Here is a 26,968-nt window from a genome sequence, read left to right as displayed (position 1 = left end):
GACAGGATACCTGAAAATGGGTAATTTATAATGAAAAGAAATTTACTTCTTAAAATTCTGGAGGCTGGGAAGTATAAGGGCATGGCACTAGCATCTGGTGAGAGCCTTCTCACTGCGTCACAACATGGTGGAAGAAGGTATCACGTGGCAAGACAGCAAAAGCATGCCCACTCAGGTCTCTCTTCCTCTTCTTTTTTATTTATTTTCAGATACCAGTTTATGATTTTCCTCTTACAAAGCCACCAGTCCCATTATGAGGACCCCATCTGATGACCTTATCTAATCCTAAATACCTCCCAAAGGCCCCACTTCTAAGTACCATCAACATATGATATTGGGTATGAAGTTTCCAACACATGGAATTTGGGGGACACATTCAAACCATAGTATCCCCTTGCTGTGTTTCCCACATGACATTGATTTTTGAAGAGTCTAGCAAAGTTATTTTATAGAATGGCTGAAATCTGGATTTGTCTGGCTTTTGGTAACTTTCATCCATCCATTTAATTTAATACATCCAATTAAAGCGATGTACTATAAAAGTAAAATTAAGTCTAAAGATTAATTAAATTCAGGTTAAACACATCTGGCAAGACTATTTTCTAGGTGATACTGTGAAATTCATATTGTATCAGGAAGTTTCACTATTAGTCATGCTGAGCTTTGAGAACTACACAGCTGGCACATGACAACTTCATCCAAACCCCTGCACTAAGAGACTTGACCAAACTCTAGCACAATTTCTAACAGCATAAAGCCGTGTCCCTAGAATGACCCCCTTATTAATAAAATGCCTGCCTGAGAAAGGTCAGTGTTACCAGGAAAATTTACTTTTTGTGCTAGCCAACATACTCTTGATGATAGACCTCACTTTCTTAAAGGATTTACTAAAAAGGGTTTACAATCATTCATATGTATCACTTGCGACTCAGAAGCATCTCTTTCAAGGACCTGAGAGTCATCCCTTGGAAATATAGTCATCAGCAAGGATGGGGCCTCTATCTGCCAGTCTCTGTGGGAATACTATCTTAGATAGGTAGCAGCTAGTAGACACAGCTGGCCTAAGCACATTACACTGGCCAACCCTTTGTATTACACTATTTCACTTCTCAAACTCTGCAGAGTCCTCACACTCTCCCCTCTTTCATTCTTCCTTTAAACACACAAATCACCTCTGTATAAATTGGAATGGAGCTCAGCTCTTTCTCCTACTGTCAGTAGTTATTAATACTAAATAAAATCTATTTTCCCCGCTTTAACTAATGTCCAGCTGTGTTTATCTTTAACAGTTTGGTCACTAACATAATAGTAATCATACATGTTCTCCTTAATAATTAGAATGAAATTGGTGGGATAATCCTTTGGCATCATATGGACATTGGGTCCTCATTGTGCCAGGCAGCTTCTGAGATGTCCCCACTCATCCCCTCTGCTGAGATTCATGTGCTCCTGTAATCTCCTTCCCTTGAATGTGGACTGGACCTATTGACTCTTCTAACAAGTAGAATACAGCAGAAGTGGTGGGACTGTCACTTCCAATATTAGGTTATAAAAAGACTATTGTTTCTGGCTCAGTCTCATTTTCTCATAATTGTGCTGGTGGAAGCACGATTGATGTTGTGAGCAACCCTGTGGAGTGGCCCACATGGTGGGGCAAATCCCTTAGTCCAACTAAGGCCTCAAAGAACTGAAACCTGCCAAGGAGCACAAGTGAGCTTGGAAGCAGATCATTCAGCCTGAGTCGTGTTTTGTAATGACGGTGGCCCCGACTGATGGTTGAACTATAATTTCAGGAGAAACCTTGAGCCAGAGGCACCCCACTAAGCTGCTCCAGGACACGTGGACCCTCAGAAACTGTGAGTTAGTTAAAGTTTGTTGTTTACAGCTGTTAAATGTTAGGGTAACTTGTTACGCCACAATCTGTAACTAATACACCCGATGACCTTTCATTTCATGTCTTTAACATCAATTAATGATTCTTGCTTTGCCTGAATCAGCGGTTTTATTAGGAATTACCAAATGGTGATGTTCTCCTCTCATTCATTCTACATTTATTAGCTGGCATTCTTTTTTAAAAGCTTCCCTGTGTTTTTCCTCACGCTTTCTCTGAATTGAGAGATAATTTAATTCTATTTGAATCAGTACCATTATTATTTCCTTAGGGCTAGGCATTGCCCTCCAAAATAATTGATGTCTCTGGAGAATCAGATTTATTAAGAGAATGTTGAATTTAATAGAGAGTTACAGTGTAAAAGTTAGAAACAAAGAAACTGATTTTGTTTTCAGGTGTTTTCCATAATAGGAATATTTAACCAAGGAAATGTAAATATTAAACATTGTGTGAAACAGCGCAAAATAAAGATGGCCTAATTTGCTATATTACAGCAAACATAGAAGATGACAAGTCATTTTTAAAATTCTATCTTTTTTTCTCTAGACAAAAAGCACTAAATACATAGAACCCAAAATATGATTTCTGCAAAAGCATCCACTAATTTAAGAATGTGAAAAATTGTAAGAGAGAAAGCAAGCCAAAGGGGTATTGATTTGGTACCATTTCTTCACTTGATGATCAGTTCAACATTCTGTACATGCCAAGGAATGGGAGGGACTCACAGAGAAAGAGGACAAAGGGGAAAGTGGCTCTTTAACCAAATGAGGGACCACCTTGATGTGTCAGCTACCCTGCTGCCGCCACACCGTAGTATTACTACTTTCCCCTTTACTCTTCCCTCTTCCTCGAGCTTAGGCTTTTCCTTAAAGCACACAATTTATTTGGAGGAAAAAAAGGAGTCAAAACAATTAAATATTGGAGCTGTGAACCTCCAAAAATCTCAGTGTTTTTCTCAAACCTCTGTGTACATACAAATCCCTTGGGGATCTTGCTAAAATGCAGATTTTGATTCGGTAGGTCTATGGCCTGTGATTCTGCATTTCTAACAAGCTCCCAGCCAAGGGTGGATCTGCCAATCCACAAACAACACTTGGAGTAGCAAGGAACTAGGATATCTATTATTCAGTTAGTATTTTCAGCTGTCATACATGCTATTTTCATACAGTGAGATTCAATTAAACTCATAATAATGTTTCGTTTAGATAGACCTATTAGTCTCACAAAGTACAGAAATTAACGGCACATCTTTTAACTCTTAGTAGAAAAATGTTAGGAATTTCAAACATAGAAACCCAAGCTATATCAGGATTCTTGTTAAAAATCTGGAAAGCCAAGGTTTATTGTCTCATATGCATAACACTTTTAGAATATCAAGGAATAACATACTTTATTTCAAAATATACTTTATTTATTTTTTTGTAGAGACGGGGTCTCACTATGTTGCCCAGGCTGGTCTCAAACTCCTGGGTTCCAGTGATCCTCCCACCTGAGTCTCCCAAAGTGCTGGGATTACAGGCATGAGCCACCATGCTTGTCAAAATATATTTGAGATATATTTGAAATCAAGTCAAGCAACCTAGGATCAACAAACTGCTATTGACAATCAAAAAATTAAAAGAAATTATTTTTAAAAGTATCTGACTCTCATGTTGTAGGGAGCAATAGCAATTAGGAGCACTTGTGTTGGGGTTAGGGGAAGTGGAGCTTCTGGGATGCTGGTAATGTTCTATTTCTTGACCCGAGTAGAGGTTACACAGGTGTATTTATTTTCTGATAATTCATTGCATTTCAATTTTGACTGGTTCTTTTTTCTGTATATATATGCTACACTTCAATACGAATTTTTAAATAATAAAATTACAAGTTAGAGGCTGAGGCTGGAGGATCACTTGAGTGCAGGAGTTCAAGACCAGGCTGGGCAACAGAGCAAGAACTCGGCTCAAAAAAAAAAAATAGTATATGACAGTTTTGAAATAAGTTAGCTGCTACTAAATAATGTGGAACAGAAGTCATGCCCTACGGCTGCTCATTCACTAGGCACCCTCCAACTGAGAGAGAGTGAATCCATAAAAACTCTCATGGCAGCCAATGGCTGAAGGCAGTGCAGAGTGGTATTAGTCCATCTTTTGTTGCTTACATCAGCATATCTGAAACTGGGTAAGTTATAAAGAAAAGGAATTTATTTCTTATAGTTCTGGAGGCTGAGAAGTCCAAGGTCGAGGGCATGAATCTGGTGAGGGCTACTTGCTGGTGGGTACTCTGGCAGAGTCCCAGGGCAATGTAGGGCATCACATGGTGAGGGGACTGAGCATGCCACCTCAGGTCTGTCTTCCTTTTCCTATAAAGCCACCAGTTCCCCTCCCATGACAACCCATTAATCCATTAACCCATGAATGAATTAATCCATTCATGATTAATGCCTCTGCCCTCATGATCCAATCACCTCTTAAAAGCCTCACCTCTCAATACTGCCACATTGAGGATTAACTTTCAACATGCGTTTTGGAGGGGATATTCAAACCACATTGGGAGCCATTTTTTATTTTATTTTATTTTTAAAAAATCTTTCAACCTGCATTGCTCAGAAAGGGAGTCCATTTTTTTTTTTTTAATTTTTATTATGTTTCAGAGAGAAACAGGTCAGTCTCCATGAATGGAGAAAGACCACAGGAGTCATTTTGAATATAGAAATAAAGGAGTGAATAGAGTGTACTTAAAAATCAGAATGAAAACAATACCAGTGGGCCCAGCATGTAAAGGTGGCGGTAGCTGATGGCTTGCCCGACACTGAGCTGATTTCGATGGGGTAGAGAGTAGGGGCTGTTGTTGGGGGAAGTAGGAGTAGGAGGCAGGAGTGAATCACTTATAAATGGCATTGAAGCCTAAACTGTGAAAAGGTGAGCGGGTGCCATGCTTTCACAGGCCTCTTTTTGAAGGAAAATGTGTAAAGATTGCCATAAAGAACAAACAAATGAAATACTTTATACAGTAGAGTGGTTGGAATAAGAACTGGGATGAATGGGTTCCAGAAAGTAGAGTACTCAGATACTTGGACACCAATCTGCAGAAACAGAACTTAAAGAAGCAAATCAGGAGCAAAATTCAGAAAGGAAGATGAGAGGGGCTGCCCCAGGAAACAGGACATCCGGTCTGCAAGAGAAAAAGGTTGAAGTCACCCGGAAATGGCGACAGTACCGCTGAGACACACGCCCTCAACTTCCTCAAAAGAGCCAAGTAGATCTCACTGTTGAAAACATTCATGAACAGAGTTGAAGGTAAAGATTCCCAAAGAACTAAACCATGTTTGGTTGATGACTGACATGTAATTACCAGTTAAAAACAGCTTTTTATCTTCCTGCCAAGAAGAATGTGGATTGTATTGTAGAAGATTATGCAAATTACAAGGTAACTTGAGGAAATACAGATAATAAGGAATATGTTATTAATAAAGTTGTGGCAGGAATGAAAGAATACTTGAATATAATGGGTACTCAGCTACTCTACAAATTTGAAAGACCACAGTATGCTGAATCCTCGAAGATTACCCAGAGTCATCCAAGTCCCAGGTGTATGGAGACATCTACAGAGATAATTGTATTAACTGGAGCCATGGTTGCTCTATACACCTCTAGATGAGAAGAGCCTTGCTTTATGACTGAACTATCTTCACAATGATTTCCTGGCAAAGAATTCTGCAATTTTGTTCAGTGCCAGCAATTATGAAATGGCTCCTCCTGAGAGGATGTATAGAGTACATAAAATGCACACATCTAAAGAGTACAGTTCATTGAGTTTGACAATTGCATTCACCCATGCAACCACCAGCCCGATCAGGAAGAAAACATTTGCATCACCCCTGAAAGTGTCTTCATGTTCTTTTCCAGCCAGTCTAGCAATCTGACCCTCCATACCCAAGAGTGATAGCCTCTGTTATGATTTTTATTCTCCAAAGCTTATTTTCACTGTTCTGAAATTTCACATAAATTGGCATAGTATGCACTCTTGTGTATCTATCTGGCTTCTTTGGCTCAACATAAAATTTTTGAGAATCATCTACACCATTGCATGTATCAGAGTTTTCTTTTTATTTCTGAGTAGTATTTATGCTGTAAGAATATACTACAATTTTTTTCATTCTGTTGATTTGCATATGGCTTGTTTCCAATTTGGGGATAGTATGGATAAAGCTATTATGAAAATTCTTATACAAGTTTTTTTTGTGGCTATATGTTTTCATTCCCCTTGGGCAATTGCCTAGGAGTGAAATTACTGACCGTTAACTACCGAAAGAGTTTTCTAATGTGAATATACCAATTTATATTTCTATTATTAATATATGAGAGTCCAATGGCTGCATATCTTCAACAAAAAATAATATCATTGATCTTTTTAAGTTTAGCCATTCTAGTGGGTGTTCAGTGTTTTCTCATTGTGACCTGATGGTGAATGACACTGAACATCTTTTCATGTTTATTGGCCATCAGGTATACACAGTGCCGATATTTTTTCCCAGTCTATGGCTTACCTTTTTATTTTGTTTTCACTGTCTTTTGAAGGTCAGAAGCTTGTAATTTTGTTGAAATTCCCTTTGTCTTTTATTATGATTCATGTTTTCTGTGTCCTAAGAAATCTTTGCCAACTTCATTGTTACGGAGATAGTCATCCATGTTTTGTTTTAGAAGCTAAAGTTTTTACATTTCCATTTATTACTAAGATCCATTTCAAATTAATTTTTGTTTACAGTATAAGGTAGGAGTGAAGGTTAATTTTTGTCTTACATTCTGATCCAGTTGTTCCAACACCATTTGTTATTAAATAAAAGGACTATTTCTTTTTCCACTGAATTGCATTGGTATCAGTGCTGTGTTTCTAAAATTTAAAAATTAGTTCCTCAGTTGCACTAGCCACATTTCAAGTACTCAAGAGCTACATATGGCTTCTGGCTACCCTATCAGACAGCACAGATATAAAATATTTCCAACATTGCAGAAAGTTCTATGGGACAGCACTGCTCTAGACTTAATTATTCTTTAATAGAGTTTAATTATCCTTCTAATAAAATATGTATCAAAGTGTCCTAAGTAATTTATATCATTCAATACTCACACAACCCTATAAATTATTAATAATCTCCACTTTACTAAAATAGAAAACTTTTCAGAGAAAAGTCACAAATGTAATGAATAACAACACGGGGCTTCTACTCTGAGTCTGTAAGCCAATGCTCTTACCCATCAAATCCAAGAGAATCAACGCTAATTCTGTTAGATAAAGTCGTCAACGACAACAAAGATCGCGATACTACACAAACTACTGTTCCCAACATGCAAAGCGGCTCCTGTCTCTGCCCGGGAGTCCCGGGAGCCCCCAGCCTGCCTCGAGGTGCGAAAGGCAACTTGGGAGTGGAAGTTCCCTCAGACGCCTACCGGTTTCGCCAGCACGGCAGTGGCGGCTCTCTCGGCTCCAGCCAGCGGGTCCAGTGAGGGCGAGCTGAGGCGGAGAAAGGGCGCGGAACTGGAAGTGGGTGAGTCAGGCACTGTCTCTACGCGATAAAGGGAGGCGGCACCGCGGCGCAGGGCTGAATTAAGTTAAGTGCGGCCCGAGCCGCGGTCTATTCCGCGACGCCGCTATCTTAGCGTCAGCGAGGGAAGGGTGAGGAAGAGCCAGAGCCGGGTCCCTGCCGCCGTTCTCGCCCTCAGCGTCCCGCCGCCATCTCCACCATGCAGTCCCGGGAAGACGCTCCGCGCTCTCGCCGCCTCGCCAGCCCCCGCGGTGGGAGGCGGCCCAAGAGGATTTCTAAGCCCTCGGTTTCGGCCTTTTTCACGGGCCCAGAAGAATTAAAGGACACGGCCCATTCTGCAGCCTTGCTGGCACAGCTCAAGTCCTTCTACGACGCGCGGCTCCTGTGTGATGTGACCATCGAGGTGGTGACGCCTGGCAGCGGGCCTGGCACAGGTCGCCTGTTTTCCTGCAACCGCAACGTGCTGGCAGCCGCGTGTCCCTACTTCAAGAGCATGTTCACGGGCGGCATGTATGAGAGCCAGCAGGCGAGTGTGACCATGCACGATGTGGACGCCGAGTCCTTCGAGGTGTTGGTCGACTACTGCTACACGGGTCGTGTGTCCCTGAGTGAGGCCAACGTGCAGCGCCTGTACGCAGCCTCCGACATGCTACAGCTGGAGTATGTGCGGGAAGCCTGTGCCTCCTTCTTGGCCCGCCGTCTTGACCTGGCCAACTGCACTGCCATCCTCAAATTCGCTGACGCCTTTGACCATCACAAGCTACGCTCTCAGGCCCAGTCTTTTATTGCTCACAACTTCAAGCAGCTCAGTCGAATGGGTTCAATTCGGGAGGAAACTCTAGCAGATCTGACCCTGGCCCAGCTGCTGGCTGTCCTACGCCTGGATAGTTTGGACATAGAAAGTGAGCGGACTGTATGTCATGTGGCCGTGCAGTGGCTGGAGGCAGCCCCCAAAGAGCGGGGTCCCAGTGCTGCAGAAGTGTTCAAGTGTGTCCGCTGGACACACTTCACTGAAAATGATCAGGACTACCTGCAAGGGCTGCTGACCAAGCCCATTGTGAAGAAGTACTGCCTGGACATCATTGAAGGGGCCCTTCAGATGCGCTATGGTGACATGTTGTACAAGTCTCTGGTGCCAAAACCAAACAGCAGCAGCAGCAGCAGTAGCAGCAGCAGCCCTGTTGTATCTGCAGTAGAAAATCCACCTCAGAGACTGGGTATGTGTGCCAAGGAAATGGTGATCTTTTTTGGACATCCCAGAGATCCATTTCTCTGCTATGACCCATACTCAGGGGACATTTACACAATGCCATCACCTTTGACCAGCTTGGCTCACACTAAAACTATCACCTCCTCAGCTGTCTGTGTCTCTCCAGACCATGACATATATCTAGCAGCCCAGCCTAGAAAAGACCTCTGGGTGTACAAACCAGCCCAGAATAGTTGGCAGCAGCTTGCAGACCGCTTACTGTGTCGTGAGGGAATGGATGTGGCATACCTCAATGGCTACATTTACATTTTGGGTGGACGAGACCCTATTACTGGAGTTAAATTGAAGGAAGTGGAATGCTATAGTGTTCAGAGGAACCAGTGGGCACTGGTGGCGCCTGTACCACATTCTTTCTATTCCTTTGAACTAATAGTGGTTCAGAACTATCTTTATGCTGTCAACAGCAAGCGCATGCTCTGCTATGATCCTAGCCACAATATGTGGCTGAACTGTGCTTCTCTTAAACGCAGTGACTTTCAGGAAGCATGTGTCTTTAATGATGAAATCTATTGTATCTGTGACATCCCAGTCATGAAGGTCTACAACCCAGCTAGGGGAGAATGGAGGCGGATTAGTAATATTCCCTTGGACTCAGAGACCCACAACTACCAGATTGTCAATCATGACCAAAAGTTGCTGCTCATCACTTCTACAACCCCACAATGGAAAAAGAACCGGGTGACGGTGTATGAATATGATACTAGGGAAGACCAGTGGATTAATATAGGTACCATGTTAGGCCTTTTGCAGTTTGACTCTGGCTTTATTTGCCTCTGTGCTCGTGTTTATCCTTCCTGCCTTGAACCCGGTCAGAGTTTTATCACTGAAGAAGATGATGCACGGAGTGAGTCTAGTACTGAATGGGACTTAGATGGATTCAGTGAGCTGGACTCTGAGTCAGGAAGTTCAAGTTCTTTTTCTGATGATGAAGTCTGGGTGCAAGTAGCACCTCAGCGAAATGCACAGGATCAGCAGGGTTCTTTGTAAATAGTATTTTGAAACACTAAGATGTTTCTACTGCTATAGAATGTATCTTAAAAAGATATCCTTTTTTCCTGGGAAAAAAAGTTGATTAAGACCACAGATTTGGTTTAGAAAGGGTAATATTTTGAAATAATACAAAATTTTAACAGCCCATGAAATCAACCTGTTTAGTAATTTACTGTGCTAAAAGTCCAGAATTAAAATATGTGAAAAGGAACTATATAATTGATTAGGATGCTTGGTGTTTTTTTCTTTGTTGAAACATTCATTGCACCAGTGGATAGTTTTGATTAGTTAGTATGTTTATAGTTTGATTATTCTAATTTAGTCGTCTGTTAATTTTTAAATTCTGTTTAGTGCCACAAGGAAGAAAACTAGACTAGGAATTGTTGGTAGAGTTTTGAAGGTATATATTTTCCTTCAGAATAATGAAAGTAGATTTCAGAAATTTTAAACTAGTCAGTCTTTAGTATTCTAAGTTAAATATAGTTTGTTAAATTTGGTTTGGTTTTCTTCTGCAAAGAAAAATGGATATGTATATTAAGTTTACTGAATAGTGATTTCATTCTGATAATGTGTAGAGTGGCCTTATAAGTTTACAGAAAATAAAAAAATCAGGATTCCACTGTTTTAAAAGAAATCCCAGCTTTTATTTTGGAATATAAAATGTTTATTTGCTAAATGTGACTAATTTTTTATCTAAAGAAACATCCTTTCTAGTAGTGGAACCAATTATTTAAACACCCTTCTAAACCAAAAAAAACCCGAAAAAGGTAACTTGCTTTCTAAGTTCATAATTTTGATCTATACCTGATATATGCTTAATGAGTCAGGAACAATTTTTTTTCCCACTGGACAAAGGTTTATTTGCTTCTCTAAAATATTTTGGCTGTATAGTTTTGGTGTTCGTCCTAGAGGATTCTTCAGCAGGAAGTGATTTATTCTTTACTGTTTTGTGAGGTAATATTGGTTTTGAAAATCTATATAGGCTAAAAACATTATTTTATTGAGATCAGTAGTTATTGTGTCTATCAACTATAAAATCAAGTGCCAGCAAAGAACTTTAAAAGTTTAAGCTATGTATAGAACTGTTTTGTGTAGCATTGAAATATTCTGTCAGTTTTGTAAGTAAATGTTCTTCGTATCAGCTTGAAGGTATTTTTGTATTAAAAGTTGATAGTTAAAGGACATAAATGAATGATGGCATTTGGGGCCAGTAGTGAAAGTGTGTTTCCTCCAAAGTATTCCCTTAAGCACTGGTGTACATGGTTATTTTATTATGGTATTTGTGTATGTTCTATGTTTCTCTGTGAACCATGCTCCAGTCCTTGTTTGTTTTTGTCACCACATATACGGGAAAGTCCATAAATAGATACTAAATCACACATAACTGACATTGTTAAATACAAGGAAATATACACCTTACATTTGAAGGTTTTGTTAATACACATGTTGTCACAGTACATACATATGATAAATGGTATACATAAACATATACTGATGTCTATGGTGTATACATTTTTCTATACCCATATAGAATTATCTTCCTGAATCTTTGTTAAGTAATATGCTAATTCCTCTTTGTTTATTCTTTAATGACAGAATGCTAACATTTCTTACACCCTGGCAGAGGACAGAGGAGTTTGACCCGAGATGGGGAACTGAATTTTTGAATGAGAAAAGAATAGAGAAACAAAAAACCCACAAATAATGTTTTCTTAGCCATTTTGATTGGCCATCTGAAGAGTCTATAAGACATTCCTGTTTAAGATCTTTTTCTAGTGAAATAAGATACCTGCCCTAGCTGTATATGTTTCTTCAAAAGGGTAAACATGGCCTAAGGCTAACTTTTATTCCGTTTGACTTCAGGGATATTATAAGCACTGCTCTTTAACATAGAAAGCTATTTCTCAATATTCTTATTTTTGGGCCAACTTCTTCACTATTAACTTCTTAGTTAGTAGCTTTTTGTTCTATAAGGTTGAAACATGACAATAGTTAGTTAACCAGATTACCCATCTGCAGAATAAACATATTCAACTAAGTTAAAGTCTAGGCTAAACAGTAGGGATGTCTTGGTTTACAACGAGGTTTTCTTGGGAAGGATTTTGGTTTTGTGATATATTTGTGAATTAGGGAGTAGATGTTAACCATTATTTTATAGATAAGTGATTTGTACATGGTTAGTTATAAATAAAACTGGTACTAGAACCCAGGCTTCCTGACTTTCTAATTCAGTGGTTCTGCTAAATGTATAAAACCCTTGTTGCGCAGTGAGTGACACAACTAGCAGTGTTGAAATATCTTCTTGACAAGAAAGCACCCGTGTCTTAGTTGTCCAATTAATCAGCAAATCTTTTAACAAATGCTCCATATAATGTCATTTGCAGGATTCCCATATGTAAGATTTAGAATGACCTTAATTATCTATATATCTGTGTGCCCATAGTGTGAAAAGCTGAGTACCCAAATTATTTCAAACACTTTTATAGGTGTCAGTGGTTTTTTCAAAAGGATAAAATAGGACACTAATTTAGCAAATAAGTTGTTTAAGTTTAGTTTTAGGATTAAATTTAGGTTATAATATTTCCCTCCTATCTCCTCTTTTTTCTGTTTTGGTACTTGGATCTTAACAGAATATAATGAAAGCTTTTGACCCATTCCCCAGGAAAATGCACATATTCATAATTTCAAAGATATAATGACATGTCTGAAGTTCAGCCACACACCCAAGGTAAGACAAAGTCCCAAGAATACACCTACAAAAAGGAATTAGCATTTTTTAATAACATAGCTTAAATGTTTATGGGGGAAAAGTAATTCCTAGAATAGAGCTGAAGAGATGTGAAAACTAATGAGTACCTCAGAACAAAGGCAAAGTTTACGTTTCTGCAATTCAAATTTCCTCATGGGAGTAACACAAGAATATTTAAGTAAATGTAGATGATTTAAAGGAAAAAGTCAAATGAGCTCATGTATATGAAAGCTTTGAAACTTGAGTTACACAAATGTAAGTGATATGATTGTTGTCCGAGAAGACTGTATACATTGGGTCGTAAAGCAAAATATATGGTTCAGATGTTCCAAACTGACATCACAGCTGTTTATTAGAAATATATCCAAGGGCTGAGTGAGGTGGTTCATGCCACCTGGGAGGCCCTAGCACTCTGGGAGGCCAAGGCAGGAGGATTGCTTGAGCTCAGGAGTTCGAGACCTGCCTGAGCAAGAGTGAGACCCCATCTCTACTAAAAATAAAAAAATTAGCCAGACCTCATGGTAGCGTGGGCCTACTCAAGGGGCTGAGGCAGAAGGATCACTTAAGCCCAGGAGTTTGAGGTTGCAGTGAGCTACAATGATCCACTGCACTCTACCCAGGACGACAGAGTGAGACTCTGTTTCAAAAAAAAAAAAAATAATATATATATATGTATGTAAGGCTGGTCTGAGTGCAGTGATGTTTACAGCTAATTGATCACAACCAGTTACAGATTTCTCTGTTCTCCACTTTCACTGTGTCACTTAACTAGCCTAAAAAAAAATTCAAAGGCCGGGCACGGTGGCTCACGCCTGTAATCCTAGCACTCTGGGAGGCCGAGGCGGGTGGATCACTCGAGGTCAGGAGTTCGAGACCAGCCTGAGCAAGAGTGAGACCCCGTCTCTACTAAAATAGAAAGAAATTATATGGACAACTAAAAAATGTATATACAAAAAATTAGCCGGGCATGGTGGCGCATGCCTGTAGTCCCAGCTACTCGGGAGGCTGAGGCAGTAGGATCACTTAAGCCCAGGAGTTTGAGGTTGCTGTGAGCTAGGCTGATGCCACGGCACTCACTCTAGCCCGGGCAACAGAGTGAGACTCTGTCTCAAAAAAAAAAAAAAAAAATTCAAAAGGCTGGGTGTGGTGGCTCATGCCTGTGACCCCAGCACTTTGGGGAGGCTGAGGCGGGAGGACTGGTTGAAGCCAAGAGTTCTAGCTACTTGGGAGGCTGAGGAGGAGGATCCCTTGAGCCCAGGAGTTGGAGGCTGCAGTGAGCTATGATTGCAACACTGCACTCCAGCCTGGGTGACAGAGCAAAACTCTGTCTCTCTTTCTCTCTCTCTATTTATATATATATGTATATATTTGTCTCATATATATTTTAAATATATATACATATTATATATATATCTCTGTCTCAATATATATGTCTTAGATATATATAAAAATAGCAAAAGTTCTTTACTCATAATGAACAGGAAAATAGGTGGTTGGAAAAGGGCATCTACCTATAAGGAATCTATTTAAAATGTAGTAAAAAAGAAAATACAACCAATCTGTTACTACTGCTCATTAATTCAGGAATCAATGATGTCATTTTGCCTGATGTAATTTTTTTACCAATTTGTGCTCAAATGTGGAAAAAATATAAAGCAATGAATGAGTTGTGAAGCTAAAATTATTCAATTGGATTTGTTTTATTGTTCATAAATTGGAAATGTAAAAAGTTTTCAGTCTTATGTCAGTCCCCTAAACTTCAAAAGAAAGTTGACTGGTCTTTGAAACCCTACAGGCTGATAACCAGATTGTGGACATCTACATTCTGCTTTGGACTTGAACTCTTGGAATCCTTTTATGTTGCTTGCTTCTTAGCGGTTTTAGTTTGCCACTATCCTCAGATCAAATCTCTCTTTCCCATATCTGTTTAAAAACTTCAACAGTTTTTCATCTTTACAACTAACTTTAAAAGAATATTTGTTATAGCAAATATGATAAAGCAGGAAAGTATTAAGAGGCAAAATTATTTATAGAAAATGTGGCTGGCAATCCCAAGAGAATTAATTGATAAGTTATTGTAGAACCATCAAGAGGGTTAAATATATACAAACCAATTGTTTTTTTAATGAACAACAAGAAAAAAATACTGTTCACAGAAGTTGCCAAATCTGAGTCCCAGACAGGCAGTAGGTTTTATGCCCTCTCCTTGATGCTGAGCTATTTTGTTACCTACATCTATGCCATCAGCTCTCATTTTTTACTCTACCCTTTTGGACTCAACATGGTCCAAGGCACAGGGCAGGTAGGGAATAGATACGGTTGCGTATTATTGCCTGCATATCCGAGACATATTTTATCCTCTGGGGAGTCACCTCTCTCCAATGGAGTCAACCTTTTACACTCACCTGCAAAGCAATTTTAGCTGCTTGGAACCACCATATCTTAATCAGGAGTATTATTTTAGGGGCAAACTACTTGTTAATTCTGGGTAAACTAGCAAATAGCAATGGATCTCACTTCAAGGCACAGCTTGATTCGTTGTCTCAATGTCTTTAGGGCTTTCCTTTTAGAAAAAAAATAATGGGACAGTGCTTTCTCTCTATACATTAGTTAGGATCTAGCTGTGGCTGTATGTATAGAGACCCCATGGTTGTTTAAATAAGTTAGAAGTTTCTCATGTAAAAGTCCAATTTGTTATATCAACACCAATCTACAAAATCACCTGAGACCCAGGCTTTTCTGTCTTCCTGTTCTACTACCCTTAGGGTGTTACTCTGTTTCACTTGGTCCAAGGTGGTTCACCCTCATGTCCACATTCCCAGGCATCATAAAAGGAGGAAGGGGAAGGGGACAGCATGACCCTGCCCTGTCAGGAAGTTGTGCATATCACTTTTGGTCACATAATATTGGTCAGATCTTAACTACATGGTCATACCTGGCTGCAGGGGTGCCTGGGAGAGGTAGTCTTTATTCTGGGTCAATAGTATCTAGTTCAAACTCAGTGGTTCCTTCTTGCAGAATGTTGAGGAATGGTATTGGGATTTAAATAGCAATCTCTGCTACACCATCTGTCAGGCTTAGATTTTTATCACCTGACAGCCAAAATGATTGCCAGGACTCCCAAGACCCACATCATACCAACTTAGAAACCCCAGTGGAAAGAGGCAATATTTTCTGATATCTCTGGCAGAAAATTCTTAGAGGGCCTAGGCTTCTGAATAGCCAAGTCTAGTCACTTGTAACAGATAAAGTTGGGAAATGTTGAGGAAGACCAGTAGGTAGGTAAGGAAATAACCTCAATAAAGGTTATAGTTCCTATTGTGGCACATTCTACAAAGACAAAGTTCCAAAGGTGGGCATGTTCAGGACACAGCATGTATTTTGATGTGACCTGATCCTAGTATGGGAGGGGAAGTTTGGGATGAGAACAAGCTGGAGAAATTGTTAGGCATCAGATCTTGAAGGTCTTGTGTGCCATCAAGGAGTTTGGACTTTTTTTTTCCTTTTGTATACAGCATAAATTCATTGAGTTGTTGTTGTTATTGTTGTGTTTTTTTGTTTTGTTTTGAGACGGTGTCTTGCTCTGTCACCCAGGCTGGAGTACAATGGCCCGATCATAACTCACTGCATCGACCTCCAACTCATGGTCTCAAGTGATTCTCCCACCTCAGCTGGGAGCTTGCCACCACACCCGAGCTAATGTTCTTCATTTTTTTGTAGAGAGAGAGGGTCTCGCTGTATTTCTCAGGCTGGTCTCAAATTCCTGGCCCCAATTGTCCCTCCTGCCTCAGCCTCTCAAAGTGCTGGGATTACAGGTGTGAGCCACCATGCCCAGCAGAGAATTTTTAAATAGGGGCACGACATAATTGGATTTGTTTTATTGAGACCCTTCTGGATGTGTTAATAGTGCAAGACTGTGGGAGCAAGAACAATTAAAAGGATGTTATAATTCAGACAGTGACATGATGTGGTCCTCAATAAGGGGTAGTAGTTATGGGCTTGATGAGAAAGAAGCAAATGTAAGTGAGGTTACATTGATCTGCACCTATAATTGTCTGTTTGGAAGTAAGGGTGGTGTAAGGAGTTTGAGAAAGGAAGGACCAAAAACTATTCCACAAGTTTCTTATTTGGATGTTGTATTAGGATATAGGCCAAGCTTCCATACCAAAGAGGCCCTAAGACACAAGATAGAAACTCTTTTCTCTACCTTCAGTCCAGAAGTGAACAGCCAACTGTTGGCAGAGTAGTTCTGCCCTGCAACGTTGTGATGGGCCCAGGTTCTGTCATTGTTTTTCCTTCCAGCTCCTAGTGAGTTGTCTTTGTCCTCGTGGGCAAAGCACATTCACCAGAACTGTATCTGTGTGTCAGCTTGCCAAAAAGGGGAAAGAGGAGATGGAGGGCAAAAAAATTGCTTTTTAACACATTGACTGTTACACTAGAAAAAAAATTTTTTTTCCTTGGGGCCATGGTGTTTTATTACGAAAATAGAATAAAAACTTTGAATACTAAATGATCCTTTCCAATTTAATGAAATATTTATTATTTTTTATTGTTTTATGTGCTTGAGTTATATGCAACTTGAAAAATAATTCTTGCAGCTCCCAAGGTGAACAGATGTGTGAGTTACATATGCTTCACGAGGCCCCAGGCTCAAAACTAGCCTGAGTTAAATACAATTCACATGGCAGTTAATGTGTTAAGGGACTTTTACCTCACCTTTGCCATTTTTCTGTTGGGGAGAACTTAATCGTATCACCATACCCAGCTGCAAGGTCAACTGGGAAATACTGTCACTACAGGGTAGCTGTGTGCTTAGCCAAAACTCAGGGGACTCTATTACTAAATAGATGCTAATAAATGAATATATTTTAATACATACATATCCAGGCTTCCTATATTCAAATGCAGGCAATTCATACCACTATGCAGGCTTTATTGTTATGATGGTCATTTCAAATCTCCCTCCTTCTACAATAAATTCACAGCCACAAGTTAAATTCCATGTCATGCTGAATAATGACTTTTCACAAACAAATGCCCCTGAGTGCCTTTAACACACACACACACACACACACACACACTGCTCATATCTTTGCTATTAAGTCCTTTTCTCAGTCCACGTATTCCTACATATGGCAGAAATTAAGCCTCCAGAATGCCAGGGTTCTTTCCTTAAATCCCTAAACTCTTCCCAGCTCCCTGGCCTTGTCCTCTGGGAATCTACCAGTGTACACCTCTCACTTATCCCATACCCCAAAAGTTCTCACTGTTACTAAAAGAAAGAAGAGGAGAATGGACTAGGGCAATTAGCGGTCACAGTTGACTAAGTAGATAGTGCTGCCATTTAGTGAGTTTGGGAACACAGGAATCTGACTAGATTTGGAGACCTTACTAGATGCATTTGGTGTCTCCCATCACATCCCTTTGGCCCACCTCTGATGTAAGCTGCAGTGCTAACAAGTCATTTCACTCTGCTTTTCTGCCTCAGGGCTTTCACTGAAGGAGCATCCTCTAGGGCAATGTTCCTGCAAGCACAGCACAGGCATGCACGGGGAAGTTAATGCCCCCAGGGAAGTCCTTGAGCAGTGTAGGATGAGATTGGTAGATAAGTGCCTTGGCATCCTAACCTTAAAAAAGGGACAATTATGAAAGCATTCTAAGCAGGTCCTCAGAGAATTCCCTGCTGGGTTGAACCTCTGTCCCTCACAGCAGTAATCAGTTCAGTAACTCATTTTCCCTGTGTCACTCTCAGGATACGGTCAACCATGTCACATCACAGAAATTTAACTTGGCAGAAGAACATTGGGTGGTATTTTGCAAAAAAGTTTCAATTTGAACAATTGCTTGGGAGCAGAAGCCTGGTAAGGGGATTAGAACGAGTGAGACAAAGCTTTCCTTAGTCACAGCCAAATATGGGTTTACCCACCTCTAGCAGGCAAATTCGAGCCTCACAGCTCTTCTCCTGACGTGATAACAAAAAGAAAATTCATGTTTTTGTTATTTTCGTTTGGTTTTTAGTGGCAGGGTCTTACTCTGTTGCCCAGGCTGGAGTGCAGTGGCACAATCATAGCTTATTGCAGCCTCGAATTCCTGGGCTCAAGGGATACTCCTGCCTCAGCCTCACAAAGTATCTGGGACTACAAGCGCGCACCACTACACCAGCTAATTAAAAAAAAAATTTTTTTAAGAGACAGGGTCTCTCTATGTTGCCCAGGCTGGTCTCGAACTCCTGGCCTCAAGCAATCCTCCTGTCTTAGCCTCCTGTATCACTGGGATTATAGGTGTGAGCCAACACACCCAGCCATGTTTTTATTAAAAAAAAAAAAAAAGTCTTGCCAAAAGTGTTGAATCTGAATCTAATTAAGCCATTAGAACAAACATCTAGTTTACAGGAAAGACAGCAGCCAGAAGGATGAATTTAAAACAGCATGAAGAAGCAATCAGCCACATCTAGAAAGTGGTATATCCAACAGGACAACTGACACAATTTATCTTATCACCTGGTGAGATGTGAGAAAGTAGAATGGGCAGTACCTAGTGAGGGAGAGAACACGAAGGTTGTGGTTTTCATTGCTGTTGTTTTCATATTAGAGTCTTGAACACTTTACTAAGCTCAGGCAAAAAGCCACCAGAGCATAATGAAGGGCCTGGGCCCAGAAGCGCACGGGAAGGGAAAGGGATGGCATCCAACGCAGGATTACCCTGCAATAGGAGTCAGGACCCCTTTTCTTCCAGCACTGGAGGAAGAAGGGCAGGGTTGATGGAGAAGAGTTTCTAGGTATGGCTTTGGACTTCAGGGAGCTTATACTTCTGATGTTTTCCTTCTTTGAATTAGAATGCAAGGCTTTCTGCTGAAAGAAAGGGAGCCCATGGGGAAGGGTGTTTGAGGAGAGGGCAAACCAGCTAGCTGGTACGCTTCATGGCATGGCGCGTAGAGTCTGCTTCAACTGTCTAGCTCTCAGAACACCAAAGGGGCTTGAACGGAATGGAAAAAACATTCGAGATAGGAAGCTTTATTGTAAAATAGAACTGCTCAAATCCTAGATCTCAACAATATAAAATCTATTCATAAAAAGCTGTTTTTTACGTAATCTTTAAATTGCTTGAATTTCTGTATGTTGTTCTTAATTATAAGTTGATTCTTGATTTTTTTTTGTTAGTTAGAATCATCGAATATTAGAGCCCAGTTTTCCTACTTAAACCTAAAAAACTTTAATTTACCAAGGGTTGCACTGCTAGTTATTAATAAAACTGGAATTAGAACTGTGTTTCCTGGACAGGCGCGGTGGCTCACTCCTGTAATCCTGGCACTCTGGGAGGCCAAGGCTGGAGGATTGCTTGAGGTCAGGTGTTCCATACCAGCCTGAGCAAGAGCGAGATCCTGTCTCTACTAAAAAATAAAGAAATTTACTGGACAACTAAAAATATATAGAAAAAATTAGCCGGGCATGGTGGTGCATGCGTGCAGTTCCAGCTACTCAGGAGGCTGAGGCAGGAGGATCACTTGAGCCTAAGAGTTTGAGGTTGCTGTGAGCTAGGCTGACGCCACAGCACTCTAGCCTGGGCAACAGAGTGAGACTCTGTCTCCAAAAAAAAAAAAAAGAAGAAAGTAAAAAAACAGGGTGGGCACGGTGGCTCAAGCCTGTAATCCTATCACTCTGGGAGGCCGAGGTGGGAGGATCGCTCGAGGTCAGGAGTTCGTGACCAGCCTGAGCAAGAGCAAGACCCCGTCTCTACTAAAAATAGAAAGAAATTATCTGGACAACTAAAAATATATATAGAAAATATTAGCCGGGCATGGTGACGCATGCCTGTAGTCCCAGCTACTCAGGAGGCTGAGGCAGGAGGATCACTTGAGCCCAGGAGTTTGAGGTTGCTGTGAGCTAGGCTGACGCCACAGCACTCACTCTAGCCTGGGCAACAAAGCGAGAGTCTGTCTCACAAATAAAAAAAAAAAAAAGTAAAAAAACAACCCATACAATGGGAGAAAATATTTGCAAATCATGTCTCTCTTAAGAGACTTGTGCCCAGAATATGTAAAGAACTAATATAATGCAACAATAAAAAGACACATAACCCAATTGAAAAATCGAGAAAAGATTTGAACAGACATTTCTTCAAAGAAAATATACAAATGGTCAACGAGCACATGAAAACATGCTCAATACATTAGAGAAATGCAAATGAAAATCAAAAGCAAACAAACTGAAAACCAAAATAACAAGAGTTGGCAAAGATGTGGAAAAAACTGATAGGAATGTAAAATGGTACTTCTGCTTTGGAAAACAGTTTGCAGTTCTTCAGAAAGTTAAACAGAGTTGCCATTTGATCCAGCAATTCTCCTACTAGGTGTATACCCAAGAGAATTGAAGATGTGTACAAAAAAAAAAAAAAAACCTGGTACACAAATGTTCATAGCAGCATTATTCATAACTGACAAAAAGGAGAACAAAAGATCAATATCGATGCAATGGAATCTTATTTGTCCATAAAAAACAGATTTCTGATACATGCTATCACATGGATGAACCTTGAACATATGTTAATTGAAAGAAGCCAGAAACGGGACACATATTTTATGATTTCATTTATATGAAATATAAATAGGCAAGTCCATAGAGACAGAGAGTAGATTAGTGATTGCCTGGGTTGGGGAGAGGTTATATGGGGGGTTAGATGGGAATGCCAAATAACTGCTAATAGACATGGGGTTTCTTTTAGGGGTGACGAAAATGTTTTGGAATTAGTGATGGTTTTTGCACAACTATCTGAATACTTTAGCTATCTAAATAGTTTTTAAATTGTGAGTATACTGAAAACCACTGAGCTGTAAACTTTAAAAAAAATATATCCTGGTATTTTATTTTATTATTTTATTATTTTCAGAATATGGTACACACGTTTTGGTTACATAATTTGCTTTTGTACAGTTTGAGTCAAAGTTATAAGTGTGCCCATCACCCAGTTAATGTGCATTGTACCGTTAGGTGTGAATTTACCCATCCCCTCCTCCCTCCTCCCTTCTACTTGATTTCCCTTGAGTTTTACTTCCATATGTGCACAGTACACTTTAAAAATATAAAGTCTATGGTTCGTGAATTATTTCTCAATAAAATTGTTATTTAAAAAAATAGTTCATTTCCTTATCATTTCTGAAGTATTCCTAGTACGCTGTTTAACCATTTACCCACTGAAGGACATTTGGGTTTTATTCAGTTTTTGTCTATTATGAATAAAGCTGCAATGAAACAATACTTGTTTTTAAAACACACAAACTCTCTTTTTCTTTTTCTTTTTCCTTTTCTTTTCTTTTTTTTTGGAGGGGGGAACAGAGTCTCACTCTGTTGCCCTGAGTAGAGTGCCGTGGCGTCAGCCTAGCTCACAGCAACCTGGGATCAAGCAATCTTCCTGCCTCAGCCTCCCCAGTAGCTGTGACTACAGGCATACGCCACCACACCCGGCCAATTTTCCTATTTTTAGTAGAGATGGGATCTTGCTGTTGCTCAGGGTGGTCTTGAACTCTTGACCTCAAGCAATCCTCCTGCCTCAGCCTCCCAGAGTGCTAGGATTACAGGCGTGAGCTGCCATGCCTGTTCACAACTCTCATTTTCATTTTCAATTCACCTAATTCAAGGGAAATTCTGAGAATTGTAATGTTAAACTCTTCCAGCAAAAAAAAAAAAATGATAATAATGTTTCATTAGCAGTTGTGTTTCTTCCCTTAAATTGTTTTTATTAATAAAGACTGTAAGACTCCATTCTTTATTCCTTCACTTTGCTAAACCTCATGTGGCCTTAAAGGCAAGATGTATGATAAGACTGGCTGCTTCTTTGTATCCTACGCTAGAGCAGCCCTTCTCTGCTCGTCCGGTGTCAGGGCCTCTTGCTTTCTTCACTATAGAGCTTTTCTCACATGCTGAGATTATTCTGTTTATCAATTTTCTTTTTACTCTTTATTATCTGTCTTCTCCATGAGAATTTGCACCCCATTATGGGAGGGACCACATCTATCTTTTTCACCAGTTTCTAGCCTTACTACCAGAAATGGAGTCCGTGCTCCTGAAAGAAGAAAGAAAGAAATGTGTTTGGTGTTGGTTTGAATTTATATGACAAACACCTGCATTTATAGCTCTCCTCATTGAGTGAGTTCTCCAGCTTTGAGGGAGAGCTATTAATATTATTGCACCTTTTTTTCTGGTTGTTATAGCAACTCACTGGCCTCCAGAGCTACAAGTTAATTCTGATGCAATTATTTTCCCAGACGACCAAACAGTATTTTCAGTTATGATATAATGATGCTATTATAAATCACATTTCTCACACTATAGAGGGGCATTGAGAGGTTTTCTCTTCATCTTTTACAAAGATGGCAGAGAATCAGAAAGGCAAAAAATCTGTTCAAACCAATTAAAAAAACAAAGCAGTATGACACACGGTCCACTCCCAACTCTCTCATATTTCCTCCAAGTTCTCCAACCTTTCCACAGGCACCTGTGAATTCAACTGGGTTTTCTGTCCAAGTTATCAGGGGAGTTTTGAAACTTAATTGCTACAAAACAAAGAACTCTGAAGAACTCCTTTACAGTCTAGTCTAACTATTTCCTCTTTTTCTTTTCATTGCCTGTTGCTTAAATTTCCTGTTAAACTAGCAAATGATAATAATCCTACAAAAATTGAGATTAGCTCTGAAAAGTTCCAATATAAGGTACTCTCTGTCCCCTCACATTGTAGGGATAGGAACTGAGAAGAGTTGTATCCCATGGGATTAATCATTATAAAAAATAAAACAAGGTTTATCTGGGTCATTTAACCAGCCATGGATGTAGTTGAAAAGGCAGAGTCTATTTTATAAAACAGTAGACACCCTAAGGGAATTTTACTTGTATATTATGTTGCATTTTCTCTTCTGTAGGTTCTGTTCACAAGTACTAGAAAGAGTCATGTTCCACAGTGTATCTTGGAATATACCAGTTCCAAGGTATATCCAATTATAAATACCTCACTACACCTCCCTCTGTGCTGTTCTGAATGCTTTTCTCATACATAGAGTTGAAATACCCACCAGTAAACAGACTCATAACTTTATCTTAAAAAAGGTTATATTCAATAGGCTTACCTCCCGGGCTTTGACATTATAAAAGCAGTATTCACTCAATATATTCGGCCGTCTTCAAAAATATACAATAGGGATGCTGTCAAGAAGACAAAGATAAAGATAAAGATAAACAGGAACATTATAGAGAGTACTATCAAGATTGCAGATTTTCAGCTGGGCATGATCGTATGTACCTATAATTTCAGCTGCTTGGGAGACTGAGGTGGAAGGATTGCTTGAGCCTAAAGTTCAAGGCCAGCCTGGGCAATATAGTGAGATCCCATGTTTAAGAAAAAGAATTGCAGATTTTGGTAGCATAACTCCTGGGATATTTTGGTTTACGTATTTGTAAGAACTTCATTTGTAGATGGAGAGGCAAGATGGCGGATGAGAAACACCACCAGCCAGAGTGTCTCTGCAAGGAAAGATTTTAGATGAAAGTGAAAAAAAAAAAAACCAGGCAGAAAAACATAGATCGGATGACGGGCAGAGGGAATGGTGCCTGAACCTACAGGAGACTCCATGGGAAGAGGTTGTGGAGCAGAACTGTAAAGACAAAGGCATCGGCAGGGTCTAAACCCAGAGAGGCTTGGAGACCAGCCACAAGGGTAGGTGGAGCAGTTAAATTTCCCCTCCCTTGCATCTCAGACTGCTGGTGGGTTCCTGAGCTGCTGGAGAGACCTCCGGACACCAGCCCAGAGACAGATGCCACCAGTGAGTGGTGAGCCTCTTGCGGATAGGGCACCAAGCTCCCAGCTCCCTTGGGGCACATTCTGCCCCACAGATCCTCCCAGCCAATAGGCAGGCGCCATACTGCTTCATTTTCCCCTTCGCCTTCCCTACCTGCGCCTCCGAGAGAGACAATTTAGCATCCACAGGGAAGGGGACCTTTCCTTTTGGGGCCCTGCAGCGGATTGAGGGGTACTTGGATTGTTAGCTCCCTACCCACTGGCCCTCCCTGGTGCCGCTTGCCTGGTGACTCCAGCAGATACAGACATTGATCCAACATGGGCACCCCGTGGGTGACTTGAGACCAGCATTCTTCTCGTTGGCAGGGTCAGGGATTGATCTCTGGGCCAGGGGACAGGCCTTCGGGCCAGATCCTGTACACCCAGGTCTCAATTGCATTGCCTGGGGGCACAGAAGGGATATTTGTGAACTAGTCTACTGAGGTGTGTGTGCCTTGAGGGGCAGATCAGACTGGGTCCTAGCTGCAGCGGGCTTGAGGGGCAACCCTCCCCCTACGGGAAGGCCGAGCTCCCAGCTCAGGCCGAGATTGTGGGAAGGGAACCTTCCAGCTTACATCATAGTCAGGAGAGCTCCATTGGCTAGAGGGCCTGCCTGCCCAGATAGGGGAGGGTGGAAAGGAGCAAGGCCTGCCCCGAACTGCGGGTCTCAGACAGCCCCACCTCCACACCTACCTCCATAAGCAGACTTTTTGGGTGAGTGGGGCCATTTCAGCCCCTCCCTGGCAGCTTTGCCCAGAAGCAGAGAACAGACCTTGACCCCTGCTAACAGCAATTGTGGAGCTTTTAGGCAGGTTCACCCAACCCAGCCCCACCCAGGCTCACTCCCCGACCTGCCCCTGCTGAGGTGGAGAATGAGGACACACCTTGAAGTCCAAAGGCCCCACCCACCTACAGTGCCTCTCCAGAGGAATGACAGCTGGTTACAGGACCCAAAAACAACACTACAGCCTGCTTCTCCCAGCAAGTGCCATCTGCTGACGGGGAGGTCAATTTTCGTGCCCCTTTACTCCACTTACTGACTCATCACACAGGCCGTGGTCAAATCTCACCCACAAACACCACCTACTGGCTCAGAGACTAAACTGGGCGTGTCATTATCTAAACAAAAATCCAAAGTATTTGACCAGAGAAGAGTTGGCTCTCATCCTTGCCCCATCTGGATATGTTGACCAGGATTGTGTTTCTGGCAAGTGGGGCAAGTTGACGTTGCCAGCAGGGCATCCCCAACAATATTTGTGATAGAGAGCTTAGAGATTTTCCTTGCCACAATGTGCAATCTTATGGAGGCTGAGGATTAAATTTTGGGACCAAGGAGAAACCAAGCATGTGTCTGGGTTCTTCTACAAAGAAGGTGATATCAAGGTCTTTGAGAAGAGTTTTGGTGATGTCAGAACGAGGAAGTGTTAAAGACTGTGCTGGTGATACACTCATAAGGTTGTCCTTCAGAGGAGAGGGCAGGAAGAGTAGCTAGATTGAGGTTTTCAGTGGTGGATAACGAAGTGAGACTCCCCTTCTATGAAATCTTACCATTGGTAAGATTTCATAGAAGGGGAGTCTGGAAGCAGAAAGGTGTTGGGTATTCTCAGTGAGTCATAAGGAATGAACTGCATGGGATATGAAAAGGTTGAGTGGATGATGTAAAACTAAGTCAGCTCTGATGGTAGCAGCAACTTTACACAAAAAAGGGGGGAAATGCCTGAGCCACTGTGTCTAAAAGGAAGCTAAAGTACTCACCAGGCCTCTGGCTTCCATTGTTTTGGGGTGAGGATCTGTAAAGCATGTGTTTCTTTTCTGTGTATAAAAAGAGAAAGAGATATTGAATAACTGGGGAGTCCAAGAGTGGGAGAAGAGGCTAGAGAGGGATATCAGGTTTTGAAATGCAGACGTGGAAAGTCCCAGTCATGGGGTTGGATGTGGTTTCCTCAGTCATGGTGAATAAGGAGAGGCAATAGTGAAAAAGCTAGAGCTCTAATTTCAGCAATAGCCAACCAATCCTAGAAACCCTCAGAGTTGTCTTTTGGTCTCAGAAAGAGGAAAACTGATGATGTTGTCTATACATTTAGGGGATAAAGTCTTCCCTTCATGAGAGTTATCACTTCCTAGACAGTGGACAAAACCACAGACAGTAAAAATATTTAATATCAATTCTAACAAACACATACACTAATGCAGGATGTTAGTAATAGAGGAAACTGTGAAGAGGGGAGAGAAGTATATGGGAGTTCCTTGTGTTTTCTGCTCAATTTTCCTGTAAAGCTAAAACTGACCTAAAAATAAAATCTATTTATTTAAAAAACAAAACAAAACAACCCCGGAAAACAGAAAGAAATGGCTACAGAGACTTGCAGGGTTGGGTTTTTAATTTTTTTTTTTAACAGGCTCATGATTTCAAATTAGCGGTGCTTCACTTTTTATAAATGCTAGGAGGAAAACTAAAACTTATTGAACATTTATGCTCTAAGTACTACGTAAATACTTGATAATTCTACAAACCAACAAATATTTATTAAGAGCCTCCTATATGCAATGCCATTTAACTCATTTAATTTTCACACAATCCTATGAAATACTTTTATTCACATTTTACAAAAGAAGAAACAGTTCGAAGAGAAAAGTCAAACAATACATACTAGAACCAGGCGACTAACCTAGATCCCAAAGCCAAAGTTCTAAACCGTAAAATCATATCCAGGAGAATTG

General features: G+C 40.7%; 1 protein-coding gene and 1 pseudogene across 1 annotated transcript; both read left to right on the top strand.

The window, feature by feature from the left end:
* The first annotated feature begins 124 nt into the window (after positions 1 to 124).
* Positions 125 to 7,447, top strand: LOC138382460 (mortality factor 4-like protein 1 pseudogene; annotated as a pseudogene).
* KBTBD7 (kelch repeat and BTB domain containing 7) lies at positions 7,380 to 9,856 on the top strand. Its single transcript, XM_069467202.1, has one exon. The coding sequence runs from the start codon at positions 7,615 to 7,617 to the stop codon at positions 9,670 to 9,672; it is 2,058 nt and encodes a 685-aa protein (XP_069323303.1). The 5' UTR covers positions 7,380 to 7,614; the 3' UTR covers positions 9,673 to 9,856.
* The last annotated feature ends 17,112 nt before the right edge of the window (positions 9,857 to 26,968 follow it).

The sequence above is a fragment of the Eulemur rufifrons genome, chromosome 4 (genome assembly GCF_041146395.1).
Source record: "Eulemur rufifrons isolate Redbay chromosome 4, OSU_ERuf_1, whole genome shotgun sequence".
In the NCBI taxonomy this organism is placed as follows: domain Eukaryota; kingdom Metazoa; phylum Chordata; class Mammalia; order Primates; family Lemuridae; genus Eulemur; species Eulemur rufifrons.
This window is presented reverse-complemented; position numbering and strand designations above follow the sequence as displayed.

Excerpts from the sequence above, each read along its gene's own strand:
- KBTBD7 (XM_069467202.1), top strand. The coding sequence starts at position 7,615 with ATGCAGTCCCGGGAAGACGCTCCGCGCTCTCGCCGCCTCGCCAGCCCC.